Genomic DNA, 23275 nt, shown 5'->3' with positions numbered 1-23275 from the left:
CCCCTTGCCCTGTGAGACAGGACAGTTCCCCTTGCCCTGTGAGACAGGACAGTTCCCCTTGCCCTGTGAGACAGGACAGTTCCCCATGCCTTGTGAGACAGGACAGTTCCCCTTGCCTTGTGAGACAGGACAGTTCCCCTTACCTTGTGAGACAGAAAAGTTCCCCCTGCCCTGTGAGACAGGACAGTTCCCCATGCCCTGTGAGACAGGACAGTTCCCCTTGCCTTGTGAGACAGAAAAGTTCCCCTTGCCCTGTGAGACAGGACAGTTCCCTATGCTCTGTGAGACAGAAAAGTTCCGCCTGCCCTGTGAGACAGGACAGTTCCCCTTGCCTTGTGAGACAGAAAAGTTCCCCTTGCCTTGTGAGACAGAAACGTTCCCCTTGCCTTGTGAGACAGAAAAGTTTGCCTTCCTCTGTGAGACACAAAAGGACAGTTCCCCTTGCCTTGTGAGACAGAAAAGTTTGCCTTGCCCTCTGAGACAGGGAAGTTCCCCATGCTCTGTGAGACAGAAAAGTTCCCCCTGCCCTGTGAGACAGGACAGTTGCCTTCTGAGACCGGGCAGTTCTGCTTGCCCTGTGAGACAGGCAGAAAAGTTCCTTTGCCTTGTTAGACAGGACAATTCCCCTTCCCTGCGTGACAGAAAAGTTCCCCTTGCCCTGTGAGACAGGACAGTTTCTCTTGCCCTATAAGTCAGGGTAGTTCCCAGCAATACTGTGCTTTCCCTTGCCCTGCGTGACAGAAAAGTTCCCCTTGCCCTGTGAGACAGGACAGTTTCTCTTGCCCTATAAGTCAGGGTAGTTCCCAGCAATACTGTGCTTTCCCTTGCCCTGTGAGACAGAAAAGTTCCCCTTGCCCTGTGAGACAGGACAGTTTCTCTTGCCCTATAAGTCAGGGTAGTTCCCAGCAATACTGTGCTTTCCCTTGCCCTGTGAGACAGAAAAGTTCCCCTTGCCCTTGAGACAGGACAGTTTCCCTTGCCCTATAAGTCAGGGTAGTTCCCAGCAATACTGTGCTTTCCCTTGCCCTGTGAGACAGAAAAGTTCCCTTTGCCCTTGAGACAGGACAGTTTCCCTTGCCCTATAAGTCAGGGTAGTTCCCAGCCATACTGTGCTTTCCCTTGCCCTGTGAGACAGGACAGTTTCCCTTGCCCTGTGAGACAGGACAGTTTCCCTTGCCCTGTGAGACAGGACAGTTTTCCTTGCCCTATAAGTCAGGGTAGTTCCCAGCCATACTGTGCTTTCCCTTGCCCTGTGAGACAGGACAGTTCCCAGCCTTACTCAGAGTTACTGTGCTTTCCCTTGCCCCTGTGAAACAAGATCATTCCAAGCCTTACTGTGCTTTCCTTTGCCCTCCTTGCTCAGGAGCCGCTGCTTGGCCAGTTCCAGGAACTCGGTGACCTCACGGCTGTAGATGCCCCGCAGGCTCTGCACATAGTTGGCCGACAGCTGCTCAAAGGCCCCGGGCTCTGTGCTCTTCAGCCACAGCATCAGCTCAGCATACACCACCAGGTCCCTGTGGGAGGAGCCATGCTGCGGCATGCGCAGGTCCCCTGAGGCGCGGTTCAGCGTCTCCCCAAACTCCTTCCCCTGGATGGAAATACAGGAAGGAAAGGTGTGTGAGTGAGTGAGTGAGTGTGTGTGTGTGTGTGTGTGTGTGAACAAGGCTTTTTATACCCCTTTACTGCTGGAAACTTACTGAAATGAGATCAGTGTGGCATGGGTTTGAAGTGCAGTTACTGCCTTTTTTTTTTTCTGTACTTATCAATGGTGTGATTGATTTTGCTGAACAAAAATAAAGGCAATCCCGGGGGGATGGGGTGGGGGGGGGGGGCAAATACAGAGTGGAGACTGATTTTTTACCTGTTACTATGATTTTTAAGTAAAATACTTTCCTTTTGCTATATTTTATTCAAGTGATGTACCTTCAGCATTACTGCGTTTTAATGAATGGTGCAATCGAAACAAATTATCATTATCATCATCATCATTAGTATCATACCGGTAGTTATCATGATGATGATGATTTTTTTTTAATCTTCACAAGCTCTGTCACATTTCACTGAGACAACAGCCCTTCACTGATGAGCATACTTGTCAGCAGCCGTCAAGTTGTTAAAGGGGGAAAGGGGCTGGGGGAAAGAGGTAGAATCTGAAACTGGGCTACCAACACAAACCACAATCTGAAAACTATCTCAAACAATAGGTTGTCTCACAATGTACTTGACCAACACTGTGAACAACAAATTTTGACCACTGCTGTGAGAAATGATTACAAGACTAATGCTCTGAAAATCTTGACTTTAATGGTCAATGGCAGTAGGTCTTTAAACTCAACTCTGCTGAATCTGAAACTCTGAACATTCAGTTTTCCTGTGTAGTCTTTGGGATGCTATACTCAGTATAAGAGGAATTTGTTTTAATCCATAGGCTGCCTATATGACGATATAACTCTTCAGCGCAAGCATGTACGCTTCGCTGCCACAATGATGAAATAACTCGTCATCAAAATATTCTGACTTTTCCCTGGTTTCCATTGAGTTTGTTGACAAAAATACTGGTAGCTTTAGCTTGGGGAATCTTTCTAGATTCTATTCATAGCTAGAAACCCCATCTACATCATGAGGCAGTCCTTTATTTGAATGTTTTGGCTGGGTTACTGCCGCAGTGTTTGCCTGCCTCCTCTCCTCGCTCGCTCAACAAAATGTTGGACACTGTGCTCAAGACATGCGATCGTGGTGCACAAAATCAACAAGACTGCTTTCTTTAGCTGATGCTGAGAAAAAATTGAAGCATAAATTCGAAGGAGAAGACAATGATGAACTTTTATCAGACAATCTGATTGAAAATAAAGGGAGCAATGAAGAGACTGGCCAAGATACGACTATCAGTAAGTGATGCCAGCTGTACACCTGTAGCAGATGACAGAAAGTGACCAAATTATTAGCAGGACACGGTGGACACTCAGCCAATGCGGTCTGATTAGAACTGGATAAAGTGACCATGTGAGAGGGATGAAGAGGAGGGGGATGGAGACTGAAGGGGCGTGGCCTCACATCTGTGTATCACTTGGAGAAGTCACAATGCACTGTGTATCCGTCTCTTTTTAAAAAAAAAAATGCTTATTGTGGTTGTTCTAGTATAATTTGTGTGTGCAGGCATTATCCATTTGTCCAGAAAATATGATATTTTAGTGCAAATTACCGGACTAATGTTTGTAATAAACAAGTTGAAATGTGACAATAAACAACACTGATTTCAAAACAACAGCATGTCACTGAAAATATCTAAAATTGGAAAATATCATGTGTTTTGTATTCTTTATTCATTAACTTTACCTTTCAGAAAATATATACTTCTATGGGTCTTTCTCCAATAAAAAGAGCACAGAATTTTTTGAAAATATATACCCGATTTTTGTGAAAAAAAACCCCTGGCAAATAGATTTCACTTAAATCTTATTTCCCTGGCAGCAAAAGGGTTAAAATAAGAACTACATATTTTAACTCATAAAACAAATGAGCAGTTGATATTTCAGCCAACGAATTTAGACATGCTTAAATTGAAAATGCTTCATTTTAGATCTCAACTAAAAATCCCATAAGTCTATAGTAAGTATACCAACTTTAAACAATTTAAAAAATACATCAAACAAAAGGATAAAAGCTTAAAAAATTGTCAACAATTAAGTGCGTCAACCTGAACACACTACATTACCCATGGCCAAATGCATCAACCCTAATTAGACCAAATCAGGTTCTAATGCAATGCATAATCTTAAAACAACGCATGACCTTCAAAAGAAAATGCAGTAACTTTACCTGACATATCAGTTTCAATCAACACATCAATGTAAAACAAATGCATGACCAACAAAAAACACAAACTTTACCCAAAACATCAATTCCAACCATCAAATCAACATAAAACCAACGCATGACCTTCAACATATTGCACAAATTTAAAATCCAGTATACAGTCCTTCAAGTTTAACCCCGCACGTCAGCTTCAACACAGGTCATCAGGGTTAACCCAAATCATCAACTTCGAAATGCTGTGTCAACATTAACTCAAGTTATCACATCAACTTTTCAATGTGGTGAATCGATAACAAACCAAATGTCAGCATCCAACATGGACATTTCAACCAACAAGATCAGGGCCTCTGGTAACACATAAATATGCATCACTTTGTAAAGGGAAAGGGCACACTGTGTACTCAATGAGAGGATACCCAAAAAATTCTAAGTATTTCTAGGACGAAAACATAAAAAGAGTGAAAATCATGGAGCTTAAGTCTAATGCTTGGATTGTCTGCTACAAAGAAGAGTTGTTTCCCTTGGACACCGTGAAGAAGGTTTGCCTGCCTTTTAGTGTATGTGTATGCATGTAGCAATGCAAACTTGATTCGAATGTGCAATATTAGTGAGGCCCTCTGAAGGTTGTCTAAGATCTCATAGAATTAGGATAAAAGAGTCCAAGGGAAACCCCACGATTTCGGACTTATCAGAAGCCCTAAAGATCAACAAAAGAACGCACAAGCTGCACATTCAACAGAACAATCAACCAACTGCACAGACAATCAACTGCAACTTCATGCACTGTAAACTTCAACCTGTGAAAAGACTCAACAGTCAACCGATTCAAATCAACACAATAGAAAATCCAACAGCAGGACCATGGGAGACACAGCTGCCGACTGGCATCATTCTCACAGGGCACAGAAAGCCACCTGAGTCCTAAGACGCTGAAAGGACAGGCCCACGACCAGACTCAGGCCTCTGGAGATCGTCTTTGTGCCGCTTTCCACTTTCATCTGGCAGAGTTCAGACTGGCCAGTACATATCAACAAAATCATAGCTTCCTTCTGGTTGACAGACATGTCTACCCCAGAATCTATCTGTACTAGAGCCTCCAAAAATCCAGAAGAAACTAATACTATCAGTAATACCACTTAATAATTCCATGTCTGAGAATGTTATTTCTTGTAGCTCTGAGATCATCACACAGGTACTACGCTGAGTTTCACAAGAGTAAGAGTGCTGTAAGTTTCAGAATGCTCATTTTTGTAAGACTGTAATCTTTCTCTCTCTCTCTTTTTTTTTTTTTCATTTTCTACACTCCAGTGAGAAAACTGTCATTATGTCCATTATTTTCAACATTTCCATGACTTACCATTCAGTTGTGTGGACTGGTTTTATAATGACCATCATTGTTACTACACAGGAATTTAATGTCGCAGTGACATGAAATATCAAATCACAAAAATGTTTCATGCATTCACACACATATATTCACATATATACACAAACAAAAAAAAACTAAAAAAAACACAAGCATATGCGCACCACATAACTCACTCACTCACTCACGCAACACATGCACCAACCAACAACAACTATTCTCAAAGGAAATTTTCTATCTAAAATTACGTTTAAATAACATACTTACCGTGACCCAACTAGTGCAGACTCCGGCAGGGGTCTGACATTCCTGCCTGTGCAAACTACTATCCGCCTATGCGGAGAAAACGAAACTATGGCCGATAACCTCCCGGAAGTAGGTAACCTCCATTTGTCCCACTGGCTAGCGCCCTCTTTCCGGCAGCCATTATGACTCCTGTCCTGTGCTCTCCATACGGCTAAGTTTTTTTTCGTATTTTCTGTCTGTCTGTCGATTCTCTGGCGTTCTTGTTTTTTGTCAAATTTTGTCTCGAACCAGGTCACATAATTATATGGTTCGATTGGGATATCGGGCTAAAATTAAGGCGCAATCGAAATTGATTCGCAGACACTCTGGGCCCTCTATTTCTGGCCCTCTCAACAACGCCAACCCGACGCCTCCCCCACTTCCTTCACTTCCTCCGGTCGACTCCAGACCTCCACCACCTCCTGCACCTCTCCGGCGACTTCTAGGGGTACGTTACCCCATACTCAGGTCAGTGGTGCCATTTATGCTTTCCTTTTCAATTCGCGAACGAAGTCGACGCGATCCGCGTTTCTCGGCCCTGCCAGTCGGTAGGACACCCAAGTCGATCTCCTCTATCACTTTCCCCATGTCAACAATGGAATGTGCCATAACCCCTTTAATTACACATACTGTTAAAAACAACTCCAACAATATGTTAAACAGTCTGCACATAAAAAGCAGAGAGATGAGGGCAGCTTACCCCACTACCCCACCCCACTTTTTCACCCTCCCTTTTCCCTCCAAACAGCCCTAAACTGCCAACAGCCAATGACCTGGTGTCTGTATCTTCAGTGTCAGTTTCAAAGAGGCGTCAAAACATGCTGACTTATGTGGACTACATCACATCTGCTTTAAAAAAGCAACAACACACAAAAAAGAAGTTGCCTGACCTAGGCATGGACCCAACATATAGGTCAGGCCTTGAAAGGCTACTCCACCAAGTCATGTTGTATACAACCCATCTGACCGCAAAGGGCTAGAAAGCCTTCCAAATTCTAATAACGATAACAACGGATACTTACACAGCACCCTATCCAGAAAACTGCTCTGGGTGCTTATGCAAAACACATAATAGTCTATATATCACATTATATCAGTGTTACATATACACACCAAAATGCATTTATCAAAATACAGACACATATATACATAAGGCATACATACATACAAGCAAACATTCAAACATACCTACACACATATATACCCACCCTTTCAGATGTACATACATACATACAATGATGCACACACACACACACACACACACACGCATGCACGCACACACACATACACACACATACACACACAACACACACACACACAACACACACACACACACACATTTATATAAATCAGAGATTGTGTCTGACCTGCTGGACGAAGAGGTTGTTGATGTGTGTGGCCAGACGGCGGGTGAAGTTAACAGAGAACTTCTTGAACTGCTTCTGCTGTTCCTCCACTGCTGCCATCTTCAGCATGGCTGTACCACCCCCCCAACCACACAGTTTCAATTTCAGTTTCTCAAAGAGGCATCACTGTGTCTGGACAAAGCCATATATGCTACACCACACTTTCTAGGCATATGCCTGACAGCAGCATAACCCAACACACAGGCCTTGAGTACATGCACATCTTTTTGTACACCTGTCAGAGTGGGTTTCTTCAACAGAATTTTGCAAGAGGCGGTAATACAACCAACTAGGAAGTGAATATTTATGGGTTCAAGTTCCGCACAAACCAGGATTTTTAATCCAACCTCCACAAGACTTTGAGTGGTGCTCTGGGTGCCAGTCTTTCGGATGTTAAACCAAGTTTGCATGCACATACACTTCACTCACATAAAAGTATCCCCACAAAAAATGCGAGTTAATACTGGCCAAAATCTGTAGAAAAATCCCCTTCAATAGTAAAACACATACATCTGCAGAAAAGAAAGAAATCAAAAAGGTGGCATCAATTACGGCAACAAGCTTTCCCCACAGATCAGCCCAAATTCCAATGAAGTATACATCTACAATGCAGTATAGTACAAAATATCAACCTGTACATGTGAATACATGCGTGAGTGCATGTGGCTGTGTGTCTCTGTATGTCTGAGTTCTTGTTTGCTTTGGGTCCGACTGTCATGTTATTCTAAGGTGCACTGCAGGTCTGAAATCGCTGTGTAAAAGTACTATCATTATCATTACAACATGAGAACGAAAAACCACAGCACTCACAGGCGTGGATGTTGGCGTTCATACACCTGTGCAAAGCTTGAGCGGCGGCTGTGCACTCCATGATGCCTTCTGGAGTGGTCAGATCACCATCCATCAGTGCCTGTATGTGCTTCAGATCCAGATCCAGCTGTACCTGAAAACAGCATGGAAAACACTCATAAACAGTGGCACTTTTCTTCCTTTTTTTTCTTTTTTCTTTCTTTTTTTTTTTAACACAAGATTGTTTTCCTGTGACCATCTCACGATCATCAAGACTTGCCAAGACTTACAAAGACAAGTCTGTTTTCCTGAGACCGTCTCATGATCATCATGGCTTGCCAAGACTTACAAAGACAAGACTGTTTTCCTGAGACCATCTCACGATCATCATGGCTTGCCAAGACTTACAAAGACAAGACTGTTTTCCTGACACCGACTCACGATCATCATGGCTTGCCAAGACTTACAAAGACAAGACTGTTTTCCTGACACCGACTCATGATCATCAGGCTTGCCAAGACTTACAAAGACAAGGCTGTTTTCCTGACACCGACTCATGATCATCACGGCTTGCCAAGACTTACAAAGACAAGACTGTTTTCCTGACACTGACTCATGATCATCACGGCTTGCCAAGACTTACAAAGACAAGACTGTTTTCCTGACACCGATTCACGATCAACATGGCTTGCCAAGACTTACAAAGACAAGACTGTTTTCCTGACACCGACTCACGATCAACATGGCTTGCCAAGACAATCCTGCAAGACACAGCACAAGGAAGGAGAAGGAGAGGCAGACAGACAAAAAAAAACAACAGACTGGAGGACAATATCCCAGAATGAACAGGCCTGAGACTGAGTGACAAGGAACAGGGAGAGACGGTGGGAACTGGTTGCCAGGTCATCAGCGGTGCCCCTACTGTAGGCAACAATGGGATGGAAACAGAGATTGCTTTATTCATCGTAACTATTTGTCAGAAGTAATGGCATTTGAAAAAGAGATCAAAATGGGCGTTTGGATTAAATAATTTGTTTGGGAGAGGTGGGGTACAGAGGGGTGGGGGCATTTAAAATGTTGTTTGCCACAGACTAACAGGTCTGTTATGTAAGCTTATGCATTGAAACTAATGATGAAGTAAACACAGCATCATTCTACATAATACAGCATCATAACTTAATAAGACACATTGCAAGTCACTGAATTTGAAGCTACAGTGTTTGTAGAAGACAAATTCAGTATGCCTGCATAGGAAGCAGATCATCGATCTTTTTATCATAAACCATAGATGCTTAGGTTGAAAGCATGTTTGTTTTTCTAAATCTTTTAGGGGGCGGGGGGCGGGGGAGGGGGGGGTCAGAACATGGCACATTTTAAGTAGAAGGACAAAAATACTTACAAGCATAGACAAAAATTTTGCGGCCTATAAACTGAGCACAACACCAACATGGTAGTAATCCATGCCACCCTCTCCCGCATTCCCCCTCCCTCACTGTTGTTCTCTCTCTCTCTCAAGGCCTGACTAAGCGCGTTGGGTTACGCTGCTGGTCAGGCATCTGCTTGGCAGATGTGGTGTAGCATATATGGATTTGTCCAAACGCAGTGACGCCTCCTTGAGCTACTGAAACTGAAACTCTCTCTCTCTCTCTGTCACTATTAAAATGCAGGAATACACATAAACTGATTCAGTTCACAAATTCAACAGTTAAACACTGCTGATGGCAAAACACCAGAAAAAAAAGTATACATCAAAGTGATACTTCAACCCTGATCATATGAACTAAAAGAATTATGTATCACAAAGTGCTGCAATATTCTAAAATACACTGATGTAAATACCACAGATGATAACTACTGAACCACTATCTCATGACTGCAAAAATCCACCAATCAAATTATTTACTACCAATAAATGATTGAATGACAAAGGAAAAACTGCAAAAATCCACCAATCAAACTATTTACTACCAATAAATGATTGAATGACAAAGGAAACGAATGATGAGCACCCAATGGCAGCTGTCAGTCGGCTCAACACAGATAGGCAGCCTGTTGTGCAAATGACTCAGTGTTTGTAAAATACTCAGAGGTTGGTCTCTGACCATACACATAAAGACAGCATGCAGCCTTACCACAAGATGTTGGAGATGCTCCAACAGACGCTGGTGGTTGGTGTTGCGGCGTGTTACCAGGGTGTCTTTATCCTGCATCACTTCCATCTGCTCCTTCACGTTCTGTTGGCATCACCAACATCATCACTGACATTGTCTCACACAGACAGAGACACAGACACACACACAGACACGCAAACAACCACGCACATACAACAAACAACACACACAAGACTCACACTCTCACTCCTTCACATTCTGTGACCATTACCAATATCATCATTATCATTCTTATCATTATACAACATATTACTCTCTTTGTCACAACAGATTTCTCTGTGTGAAATTCAGACTGCTCTCCCCAGGGAGGGTGCGTCACTACACTGAGAGCACCACCCATTTTTTGTATTTTTTCCAGCCTGCAGTTTTTTTTAATTTGTTTTCCTATCGAAGTGGGTTTTTCTATAGAATTTTGCCAGGGACAACCCTTTTGCTGCCGTGGGTTCTTTTATGTGCACTAAGTGCATGCTGCCCATGGGACCTCGGTTTATTGTCTCATCCAAATGACTAGCATCCAGACCACCATTCAAGGTCTAGTGGAGGAGGACAAAATACTGGCGACTGTTCCAGGATTCAAACCAGTGCGCTGAGATTCTCTCACTTCCTAGGTGGATACGTAACCTCTAGACCTTTACTCCACATATCAACGTCATCCTCATTTGCATTCACACAGAATGCAGGGTTCCCACAGAAGTGACCAGACAAGTTCCATACCTTTTCAAGACCTTTCTAGAGCAGACTGAAAAATGTTCATAAGAAACACAAAGCCCAACTGAATATTAATATATAAAAAAAGTCTGCTGCACTGCTGACAAAAGAGATCAGGATATCCCTGTATCAATGTTCAATTTTCTTTTTTTCTTTTTTTTTCTTATGGACTGCAAAGCACTGTAACAACAAGCACCTCTTAGGTGGACATCTTACATACTTACACGTGAACCCAATAATAATCTTGATGTGCACAGTAAACCCACTGTGGCTGTTGTTGTTTTTGTTTTGTTTTTGGTTTTTGTGGGGTTTTTTTTTGCTCCATGCACACACACACACATGTTCAATTTTCATCACTTTGTTTTTCTCATTGTTTTTTTTTTTTTATATGCATGAAGCTCTTTGTTCAAACGAACAAGCCCAAAGTTTTATCAAAATATCACAACTTTTCCAGACCCTGAAGGGCAAAACATATTTTTTCCAAAATTTCTCCAGTCCTGAAAGTGGTTCTCTCATTTTTCAAAGACTTTTCCATATTTCAATGACTGTACAAACCATGGACATTACTTCTTAATATTCTGTGGCCATCATCATCTCTCTCTCTCTCTCACACACACACACACATATACATACACACACCCTTTTCTCTCTTAAATTCCTTTTTACAGACAAACATACAGATAGCAGAGAGGAAAAAAATACATTTAAATCAAACGACGGACAAATATACAGTGTACATACAGCCAGAATCTGATCATAGGAGTTGAGTTTTTCCTCAATCTGTTCTGCTTCCTTAATTCCTTCATCCAGCAAGCGCATCAAGTTCAACACTTGATCCTCTGAACCCACAATACTATGGATGTTGGCCTGAAATAAAGTAACACTTGTGTCAATGGATTGTAAACATAGCCTTCCTCCCAAAAATTAAACAACAATGTACTGAGCATGTTGTAAATAGTGGTCTGTTTTGACCTGATATAAAATGAGTACAATGGTTGCAAACATCTCCCCCTTCACTCCCCAAAAAGAAGCCAGCAGCAATGCAATGAGCATGTTGCAAATACTGGTTCATATTAGTGTAAAAATAACATAATACCGTAAAGTTCGGTCTATTGAGCGCACTGGAAAATAAGCCGCACCCACTAAATTTAGGAAAAAATTGAACTTTATACATACATAAGCCGCACTTATTTCCGGTACCGGGACACACACTGATACTACAGAAAAGCTGTCGATACTGTAGGATATGAAATAAACACAAGCGGGAACAACACAAAGAAAAGCAAGCAAAAATACTGCTAGTGCCACAAAAAATAATTAATAAACACAACGAAAATAAGATCCATAATTTAGGGATAGTCACATTTATTCAACGTCATCCTGCTCACTGAATCCACTAAAAATCTTCATCTTCAGTGTCCAAGTTGAAGAGAACCAGCACAGCTTCCTACGCCATCTTGTCACTGACTTCAGCCTCGCTTTCACTTCATGAACATGAAGGTGGAGGTCGCTGCTGGTTTGTCGCTTGCACTGTCGTCTGCTAGGTCGATCGCCTTCAATTTGAAGGCTGCATCATAGGCATAACGTCAAGTTTTCGGCATGATGAGGGTGTACCCTTGAGCAGAGTAGAACTGAATGCTGATCTGAAGGCTTTAATGTGTGCGGATTTGATTTATAAAATGTGAACAGTTAGCACACTATCCTGAAGCTCATCCAAAAATTCATGGACAGAAATCATGATTTTGGTGAGTTGAAAGGCAGCTAAGAATAGGCGAGAACGTGACACTCCCGGGATCGTTAAAATCCGCAAATAAGCCGCATCATTGTATAAGCCGCAGGGGTTGAAGCTGAAAAGGTTGAAGTCGCGGCTTATAAACCAAACTTTACCGTACTTGTGTCATTGTCTGTAAACATTGACCACCCAACATTCTAAAAGTCAATATATCTCTTTTTTAAGGGGGTGGGTGGCAGAGTGGGTTTCTGGGTGTCGGGGGAGGGGAACAGGGGGTGTGGGGGAGACCATGGTGGGGGGGGGGGGGGGGAAGGGCTCTGGTTTGATTCAGAAGAACTTAAACAATGGAATCTCCATCATTATAAAAATGCTGTGCACATGAAAAAGTAAGCGATCTATCAGTAGTCAAAAAAGACAATTACAAACCATGTAAAAGAAGCTTTTACAGCCATGTCCCAGAATTTTACTGCCATGTCCACACAGAAGAATGAACTTAAACCATCAAGTCACATGTCTACACAGAAGAATAAGCTCACCCAGTCAAAAGCCAAATTAACACAGACAAAATCTTACCCCGTCAAGTGGCAAGCCCACACAGATGGCAGCTTACCCCATCACATGCAATGCCCACACAGAAGAGCTTACCCCATCAAGGACCGACAGATGCTTGGAGAGTTGCTCGGTGAAGACCTCAGCGTTGCTCATGGCCACCTTACACTCTGACATGAGCATCTCCAGGTCAGACTCCTCCTTTGAGGAAAGGGCCTGGTAGTCTTCCTCCGCCATGGATAGGTCATCCACGGACTGAGATTTCTGGTTCAGTGCCCTGGGGTCTATCACGTCTGTGAGCATGAGATAAGAATGACTTTATCCTCTCATATAGAGAAATTATATACCATGCTGCATAACAGGAATCTATCATGTCTGTGAGCATAAGAAAAAAATTACTTTACCCTCTCATAAATAAAAATTACACCTTGTGCAGCATAACTGGGGTATATCATGTCTGTGAGCATAAGAAAAGAATGACTTTACCCTCTCATAAATAGAAATTACAACCCTTGCTGCATAACTGGGGTCTATGAAATATGTGAGCACATAAGATAAGAATGACTTTATACTCTCAAAATGAGAAATTAAACCCTATGCTGCATAACTGGGGTCTATCATGTCTGTGAGCATAAGGTAAGAATGACTTAACTCACTCGATACTAACAGCGGGTATTTCCGTTGTCCGTTTCCAACCGGTTTTATACGAACAACGAGTACTGCCGTTCCGACCTTCAAAAATTTCCACAAGTGACGTCGTAACCCGGTGTCACAGACACAGCCATCCAGGTTACAGCCTAATTAGCATAGGTCAACCTCTGACCACTGGAGTGGCTGGCACGTCGCTTGTTGCTGTGCTGTTGAGCTATTTTTGTCGTCACCCAGGCCTTTGTGTTCAGACAAACAACAATGGCGTCGCAACCCAGCACGAGTGGTACACAGAGCAGACAAGGAAGGCGTGTTTACACCCTAAGAGAAGCCGTAGAACTGGTCCAAACTGAAGGATCAGATGTCGAAGATGGTGAAGAAGACGAGGAGAGTGATTTTTTAGCATCCGAGGCGAGTGAAAATGAAAGTTTGTCGGACATCGAACCTGAAGTGGAAGAGCAGAGAGGCGTGGCAAGCGATGCAGGCAGTGACAGTGAAAGAGAGGCAGGCGCACACGGCCTACTGGCTGACCAGAGCATGGACACTTTTCTGAAATTTATGAGCAAAGAGTGGCATGAAGATTTTAGTTTTTTCCCTGCCATACCACCTTACACTGACCAAGAACTGCACGGACTGCAATTACAAGGGATGACTGGCCACGCCCCTATAGACTTTTATGACGCGATATTCGACAACGCGATCATGACGCATATTGTTGAAGAAACGAACCGATATGCCGCTCAGTCCCTTCAACAGAAAGGTGTTCTGCCACCCCACAGTCTCTTTAGGAAGTGGAAGAACACCACAGAGAATGAAATGACTGGATTCTTGGCGATACTTATACACATGGGTCTCGCCCATAAACCACAAGTGGCTGACTACTGGTCAACTAACCCTATCCTGGTATCACCATTTGCTGCCAACATCATGTCCAGGGATAGATTCAATCTACTTCTGGCCATGCTGCATGTCTCAAACAATGAAGAATATATTCCTCGGGGAGAAGAAAACCACAATCCTCTCCACAAAATCCAGCCTGTCTACACCCATCTGCGAGACAGATTCAAGGCCCTCTACATCCCAGAGGAGAACATCTGCCTTGATGAGGCAATGTGCCCATGGAGGGGGAAGCTGAGCTTCAGGGTGTACATGAAGGACAAGCCTGTCAAATGGGGGATCAAACTATACGAGCTGTGTGAGTCGTCATCAGCTTATGTGTTTGACTTCGAAATTTTTGGTAACGTCCCCAACATCAGCAACAAACCGGTGGATGTGGTAATGAGAATAGCAGAGCCCCTCCTGAATAAAGGCCGGACAGTCTATGTAGACAACTATTACTGCTGCCCTGAGCTGGCGGAGAAGCTGGTGATGCAGGATACTCACTGTGTTGGGACTGTGCGGCCGAACAGGAAGGGTATGCCCAGACAGCTGGTTTCTGCAGCCCCACCACGCGGCCATGTATACGCTTTACGCCAAGGTATGTAGTAATTTTATTTATCATGAGTTTGTTTCCCTATCATAATATGTTCACACAATAATTTATAAATCATACATCCTCCAGGATATACTTTTTTCCACATATGGTTGTGTTACAACTGATATTATGAATATGATCTGTTCATTTGTACTTCATCTACATCACATATACAAATACTGTTGACACATCTGTGGTGTGTGTAAAGGTACACAGGCATTGTTGAGTTTGTGTGTGTGTGTGTGTGCATTTGTGTGTGTGTGTGTGCATTTGTGTGTGTGTGTGTGTGTGTGTGTGTGTGTTTGTGTGCATTTATGTGTGTTGTGTGTGTGTGTGTGTGTGCATTTGTGTGTGTGTGTGTGTGTGTGTGTGTGTGTGTGTGTGTGTTTGTGTGCATTTATGTGTGTTGTGTGTGTGTGTGTGTGTGCATTTGTGTGTGTGTGTGTGTGTGTGTGTGTGCACATGACTGTGTGTGTGTGCATTTATGTGTGTGTGTGTGTGTGTGTGTGTGAGTGTGTGTGTGTGTGTGTGTGCACATGACTGTGTGTGTGTGTGTGTAAGTGTGCATTAGTGGTTGTGGTGGTGGTAGTGGTGTGCGTGGTGTGTGTGTGTTTTCTTTTCCACTGCAACTGTTTCCCTAATTCTCTGTGTACATGTGCTATAGGTGCAGTAGGTGTCCTGAAGTGGATGGACAAGAAGGCAGTGCACCTGATCACCACCAAGATGGACCCAGCTGAGATGGAGGAGGTCACCACAAGGACAGGCAGGAAACTGAAGCCTAAAGCTGTCCAAGACTACATAGTCAACATGGCTGGAGTTGACCGCAGTGACCAGCTCATGGCCTACATGCCGCTCAATCGGAAGACAATGAAGTGGTGGAAAAAATTATTTTTTCACCTCTTCACTCTCTCTCTTATCCAGGCATCCATCCTCCATGACAAGTACCAGAGGAGTCAAGGAGGATCTAGGATGTCCCTGAAAAAGTTCATTGTCATAATTGGCAATGAACTCAATGCCAGATATCAAGCTGGTGTTGCTGCTGACCAAGCCACTGCCCAGGCCGTTGCCCAGGCTGCTGCCCAGGTCATCGCCCAGCCCATTGCCCAGCCTGTTGCCCAGCCTGCTGCCCAGCCCCGTCCTCCAGGACTTGTGCCCACCCCACAGGCTCGCCTTCAAGGTGCACACTTTTCCACTGTTCTTCCTCCACGACCCAGTGGAAAGAAGAACTTCAGGAAATGCCATGTTTGTACTGCACGGCGCAAACGCTATCCTGAGGTCAAATTTCGGGAAAGCCCAAACTGGTGCGCCAAATGTGGTGTAACTTTGTGTGATAAGCTGTGCCAGGGAAGAGACATCACTTGTTTTCAAGTGTATCACACCATTGCAGATTATGCAAATTATTAGAAGAGATTATGTGCTTTTTTTTTTTTTTTTTTTGTTGCTTTTTTTTTTTCCATGTGTAGACAGCGGCTGTTTTGGATATCAAATAGCGAGGTTTTTGGCCCTATGATTAATGTTAGTGTATTCTTACAGTACAGAAACTTTCAAATGATTACCAGTGTGATGTGTGTGAAAAAATTTTTTTTTTCAAGAACAATATGGATTACCTAGACAAGAAAGATCATCGTAAAGGATACCCCATCTCCATCCAACTACAGAGAGAGTACCACAGACTGAAGAGCTGCTTACTGTGCTTATTCACTATATCAGTAATCATGTCTCCAAATTTCAAGACTGTGTGACATCTCTTTTTCTTTTTTTTCTTTTTTTTTCCAGACCATACTTATACCTACTGTTTTGAAGAATGCCACTTGACAAATTACCAATTAGCAACTTTTATGATATTTATTTTAACTCATTTGTATGATGCAGAAACTCTCAAACAGCCATTTTTTTACACTCTACAGGGTTTGACAATGCAGTTTATGTGGAAAATAACCCTTTTTTCAACAATGCTGTGAATTTCATCACTATGATGTGCAACCACCCTCAATTTTGTTATCGTAAAAAAGGTAATCCTATTTATCTCTGGCTACAAAAGGTGAACCATAACAGTAAGAGCTTTGAAAAATTGTGCTCTTCTTATTCACTTTATCTGTAATAATGTCTCCAAATTTCAAAATCATGTGTCTTTTATTTTTTTTTTAATGAATTGTTTTCAAACCATACTGATGCCTTGTGTACTAAAGAATGCCGTATGACAAATTGCCAATTGGCCACTTGCATGTTATTTATTTTTGCTCATTTGTATGATGCAGAAACTCTCAAATAGCCATTTTTTTACATTCTACAGGGTTTCTCAAAGTGATTTATGTGGAAAATAACCCTTCTTTCAACAATGCTGTGAATTTCATCACTATGATGTGCAACCACCCTCAATTTTGTTATCGTAAAAAAGGTAATATTATTTATCTCTGGCTACAAAAGGTGAACCATAACAGTAAGAGCTTTGAAAAATTGTGCTCTTCTTATTCACTTTATCTGTAATAATGTCTCCAAATTTCAAAACCATGTGTCTTTTTTTTTTTTTTTAATGAATTGTTTTCAAACCATGCTGATGCCTTATGTACTAAAGAATGCCGTATGACAAATTGCCAATTGGCCACTTGCATGTTATTTATTTTTGCTCATTTGTATGATGCAGAAACTCTCAAATAGCCATTTTTTTACATTCTACAGGGTTTCTCAAAGTGATTTATGTGGAAAATAACCCTTCTTTCAACAATGCTGAAAATTTTCCTTCTATGCATTTGGAACCACCCTCAATTTCGTTGTTGTAAAAAAACTATGTTTTATCACTCCAGCTACAAAAAATGAACCATGAAAGTAAGGGCTATGAAACTTAGCACCATGCTTATTCCATTTATCAATAAACATGTCTCAAAATTTCAAGTCATTGTGTTTTGTCATTATTTTTTGGTGATTTTTTAAAAAACCTATACAAACGCCCAGTATCCACAGGAACACGTGATTACAAAAAGCCCAGTATCGAGTGAGTTAACCCTCTCATAAAGAGAAATTACACCACATGCCGCAAAACAAATGATATTTAATGCACTGACCTGCTACAATGCTCCTATCAACTCCCACAGCACTCAAGTATATCAACGTTTTCAAAGTAATTGATTAATAAACACACAAAAAAAGATATGATCCGCAAATGGGACTGAACTCCTACCAGATGTTTCAATGTTTGATTATTGAGATGGAAAACTTCAGAGCAACTGAAGAAAGACATTCAAAACACTCTTTCCTCTGGCACGCATGCACACACAGATACAACTCACACATTATGAAAATGTTAACAAAAAACATGTAAATGCCTGACCAACACCCAACTTTTCCACTGACTGAAACACAAAATGTGAACACCAACTGAACAACAGAATCTCTGTCCTCACCTTCCAGCAGCCTCTCAGGAACATTGATGAATTCAGGCTTCTGGATTAAAAACCTTTGACACAGCTGTGAAGACAGAAATCAAAGCAAAACAGTGAACTTAACACCACTGGTCAGCCACCAAATGTATGATTCTGTCACATGGCATTTCTACATGGTATCAATATTCTGTCGGTCAGTCTTACAAGGCATTTCTAAATGCATTATTTTGTCCGTCAGTCTCACATGGCATTTCTAAATCGGTTTTTCTTTTCAGTCAGTCCTTAAAAAAACAACAATTTTTTAAAAAGACAGAAATCAGAACAAAACAGTGAAGGTAACACCACAGGTCTGCTTCCAAATGTATGATTCTGTTACACTGCATTTCTAAATGGTATTGATATTTTGTCTGTCAGTCTCACATGGTGTTTCACACAGTATTTATAAATGTATCATTTTGTCCATCAGTCTCAGGTGGTATTTCTAAATGCTTTTATTTTTTCAGTCTGTCCTTTAAATTATTATCATTATTATTTTTTTAAGATTTAAGACAGGTATCAGAACAAAGCAGTGAACAGTACACCACAGGTCTGCTTCCAAATGTATGATTATATCACAGGATATTTCTAATCTGTTTTTTTGGATTTTTTTCAGTCAGTCCTTGAAAAAAAAATTAAGTGGCAAAAAGAATTCTGTCTGTAAATGTTTCTGAAAATTAAAAAAATCAACAATGTACTGGTTCTTTTGACCTGGTTTGATTAGTAATTTTCTGATTGTGTCTGGTCTGGTTCTGTTTGCTTGTGCCCTCTTTCTCCTCTTTTCCATCCCTGTTCTGGGTTAACTATCTTAAAATTTGAAGGATCAGACTTCTGGAAGCATCAGTCATGAAACATACAAAACACATGAGTAAAGAAACATAAAATTATTGTTAATCATTTGTTCTTTTAAAACAATAACAGCCCAATATCAGTGACATGAACGTACCCTCCAAAGACTGGATATAAAGTTTTCTTTCTCCTCGATTTTCATGGCAGTCCACTTGTAGACTTTCTCAAAATGAAGATCGAAATCCGTGGTCTCCTGCAACAGAGCAGCTCAGTAAATCAACAGATTTTTAAAAACCTTTGAGTTTTAAAATCATATGACAATGTAGGAAATTTAGGTCTATATCTTCACAAAATTTGAATGTGTGAAAAAAATATTTAAATATATCCAATGCTGAAAAAAAAAATGATACAAAGTGGTATCAACAAAAATGGTATTTGGCCTAGGCTGGCCAAATCATTCACTTTAACATGAAATGGCAAAATGGTAATACACCTGTTTAGGAAGTCCATGGGTTCGAGTCTCATGTACCAATTTTGCCAGCATACCAACACTACTCAGGCTGAAAATGTTCTCACCTTTTCAGCTGACTTTCCATCTACCTGTCGCAGGTCCCTCAGCAGCCAGGACAGTTTCTTTTTATGGACATCGCCTCTGTCTCCCTTCTTCACTTGGTACAGGTGGGCGCTCACCTGTGTCTCTGATGTGTTCACTGCAAGGAAAACAGGAATACTCTAGGTACAATGATATCATGTCTAGTGAACTTAACTTAATCAAGGGTTATTTCCAACATGAAAGGTAGGACTGTAAAAATGTGTATTTGTATCAAAGTAAGACTGCAAAAATGTGTATTTACAAAGGTAGGGCTGTAAAAATGTGTAGTCATAATTCATACGCAAACACAGAAATCAAGAAGAGAGGCAAAGCCTTCACAATTCATTTGTGATTCCTGCTGAATTTGCCACACTAAAACAAACAGACCCAAAAAGCAAAACAAAGAACGCAAAAAATTAAACAAATTAAAAAAAGAGCACTTTAGTGATTCATATTAAGTCCCTTTACAAACATGTGGTTGTCAAGACAATGGGAATGTTAAGTTTACTGTGGGACAAACACATGTGCACATGCACGCACACACTCACAGTCACACACACAAACAGGCACACACACACAAACATGCAAACACACACACACACACACACATACAAACACGCACGCGCGCACGTGCACGCATACACTATGAAGTGTGTCTTTGTTCATAGATATCTTACAAGCATGTTTTCATTTATAAGTTTTTTTCATGTGTCAGAGTGTATGTGAGGCTTTCTTCCTGTTTCTCTTTTTTTTTTTTCTTCTACTTCTTCTTTTTTCTTTTTTTGTTGTTGTTCTTCTTCATTTTTTAACTTGTTTCTAGTTCAGTTGTGTGTTGAGTTTTCTGCTTGTTTCTTTTGGAGGGTCGGGGGGAGGTGGGGGGTTTGGGGGGGGGTGTTGTTTTTGTGTTGCTGTTTTTTGCCTTCAGGACTGAATGTAAAAAATAAAAAGCAGTTGCGTTTACTCCACTACACTACTTCATTTTGTTGCATATCTCTCTCTCTCTCTCTCTCCAGGAATCCAGGAAAATCAAGACACAAAACATTTTCATTCAGCTAAGAACCCGTTAATAGTAAATAAATAAATACTCACAAACAGCACAGAGGTAGCTGCTCTTGCGTTTGCGTGGCACCTTGAAGACAGGCACCATGGAAATCAGGCGCTCATCATTAGGCAGGAACAGCTCCTGCTGAAGCCGCTGTTTCACTGTGGCAGACATGTCTGCCTTGCACTGTGCAGCCTGAGGTGCTGAGTCAATGAATGCTGGAGATTATGTCTGCAAGAGTGCATAAGAGAATTATGGAAAAAATGTGAGTGAGTGAATGAAAGAGAGACAGAAATAGAGGAGGGGGGGGGGGGGGAGATTATGTTTTCGATGGGTAAGTGGGAAAGTTATACAAGTTTGAGTTCAGTGGTAGGTGTGTGTGAGTGTGTGCACTCATCCATGTGTGTGTGTGTGTGTGTGTGTGTGTGTGTGTGTGTGTGTGTGTGTGTATGTGTGTGTGTGTGTGTGTGTGTGTGTGTGTGTGCGCATATGCTTGTATGTCTATGTATGTGTGAGTGACCATACATGTTCATGTGTAAATTTAACAAATCAGTTTCAGTTTCTCAAGGTGTAACTGCACTTGGACAAATCCATATACGCTACACCACATCTGCTAGGCAGATACCTGACCAGCAGCGTAACCCAAAATGCTTATTCAGGCCTTGAGTGCATGCATATATATTTGTGTACCTATCTGAGTGGATTTCTCCTATAGAATTTTACCTGAGGACAACTCTCATAACCTTGGGTTCTTTTTCAGTGTGCCAAGATTGTACTGCACACATGACCTAAGTTACTTGTCTCATCCTAGTGACTAAACACTAAGTTTGATTTTCCAGTCAAACTCTAGAAAAAAAGGCGAGAATGGTATTCAAGCCCAGACCCTCAAGGACTCTATAATGGCAGATGAGCGTCTTAACCATTGTGCCACCTTCCTTTTTAACAAAGCTAAACTGAAAGAACAAAGGAAAGGTGAGAGATTCAAGACAGAAACAAAGAATGCGTATTTGAAAAACTGAAAATCATGTTTTTTTAATCTGTGCATTGTTTGTATGTATGCGAGTATAAGTATAGAATTTTAGAAGAAGAAAAAACATATATATATAATAATAATTTTATATTATCTTAAAAAAGAGGCCTGGTTAACTAATCTTAGCATTTAATTAGATCATAAACAACATTATCTAATTTATCATGATCAATACATACCTGTAATACTATTAACACTGATAGAACAGACAGTGTGTAACTGGGTGTGTGGAAATGGGCATGTTTATGCTCTACTACATACTGTGTCATTATATGTGCATGTATTCTCTCACTCTCTCTCTGACTCCCGCTATCTCTCTCACACACACACATGTATGCACACACACACACACACACACACACACACACACACCCTCAGCCCACACCCCCAGTCCCTCTCCGCTCACATTCCCAATCCTGGAACTGTCTGACATCACTGGTCAAGTTAAAGTGAATGGCACGTTTCTGGGGGAACACTGGGGCGCCAAATCAACTTTGCAAATATCAATAACTCACTTAAGTGTAATCAATATAACACTATTACATAAATCTGTAACAGTATGAAACGTAAAGGTCTACGAATACGTGTAATGAGCTGGTGACAAGTTGTTTGTTTTTTTCCCCGGCTTTCATCAACTTAAGACCCGCCCATTCTTTCCAGTAAAAAGTCAATACCATTTGCATTCATGTAGTGGAACGATGGTCGCAAAAATATCAAAAGATCAAAGAAAGAAAAAGAAATAACAAAACAAAACAAACAAACTGTCAACACTGGAATTTGGGAGACATCAATTTCAGTAATGCGAAGATGCTGGGAAGTGGGATGATGTGCGGACAAGATGATATATGGTGATGGTGTCAAGATGCCTTACCACTGCTCGCATGCCATGAGTAATGTCCTATTCCACACTAAATGCAACGTTTCTATCTATCTTACTTTTGTGAATAGATTCCGATTTGGTTCCTTGTATATACTGAAACAAATAATCTTGTAGTTGAACGATCTTCGTTCGCCGACGAACTGATCGTCTGCAACAAAATATCCTATTTCCGGGAACTCCTTACGCGCATGATCAACGACTGCTTCCTGTCTCCGGCCTTCTCGTCTGGTTGGTTGCTGGGCGAACAATAACAAAGGGAGGGCATGTGTTGTCTAAGTTCAACTGCGGTCCCCCCACGTGGTATGACGGGAGGTGCGTGTTTTGGAGAACCAAACATAATGCAGACTCCATGCTTGTCTTGATTTTTGTGTGTGAAAAAAAAGTACTAGAGATCATTTCGTTATTTGAAAAGAAAAGTGACAAAACCCACAAACAATAGTAAAGAGAGAGGTGCGTATTTGTATCAGTATTACATTTTCTGAATAAGGATCGGACCGGAACATCAGAAAAAAATTAAATATATTTTTGTAAATAAAAGCAAGCAAACGTGTTCAGTTTATAAATTAAACATGGCCACGGGGC

General features: G+C 41.5%; 1 protein-coding gene across 2 annotated transcripts in view; it reads right to left on the bottom strand.

The window, feature by feature from the left end:
* LOC143283793 (exocyst complex component 1-like) overlaps positions 1–22877 on the bottom strand; it is a 46084-nt gene extending 23207 nt beyond the window's left edge. For both annotated transcript variants that reach the window (XM_076590162.1, XM_076590163.1), the window contains exons 1-11: positions 22750–22877; positions 20831–21014; positions 19726–19859; positions 19307–19402; positions 18346–18409; positions 12919–13115; positions 11283–11408; positions 9795–9896; positions 7684–7816; positions 6835–6944; positions 1336–1588 (exon numbers count right to left, since the gene is read on the bottom strand). In XM_076590162.1, coding sequence (XP_076446277.1) covers positions 1336–1588; positions 6835–6944; positions 7684–7816; positions 9795–9896; positions 11283–11408; positions 12919–13115; positions 18346–18409; positions 19307–19402; positions 19726–19859; positions 20831–20957 — 1342 coding nt within the window. In that variant the 5' untranslated portion in view covers positions 20958–21014; positions 22750–22877. The remainder of the gene's footprint in view (positions 1–1335; positions 1589–6834; positions 6945–7683; positions 7817–9794; positions 9897–11282; positions 11409–12918; positions 13116–18345; positions 18410–19306; positions 19403–19725; positions 19860–20830; positions 21015–22749) is intronic.
* Between the last annotated feature and the right edge of the window lie 398 nt (positions 22878–23275).

Source organism: Babylonia areolata, chromosome 7 (assembly GCF_041734735.1).
Source record: "Babylonia areolata isolate BAREFJ2019XMU chromosome 7, ASM4173473v1, whole genome shotgun sequence".
NCBI classification, from domain to species: domain Eukaryota; kingdom Metazoa; phylum Mollusca; class Gastropoda; order Neogastropoda; family Buccinidae; genus Babylonia; species Babylonia areolata.
The sequence above is the reverse complement of the archived record's forward strand: the minus strand, read 5'-3'. Positions and strand labels throughout refer to the sequence as shown.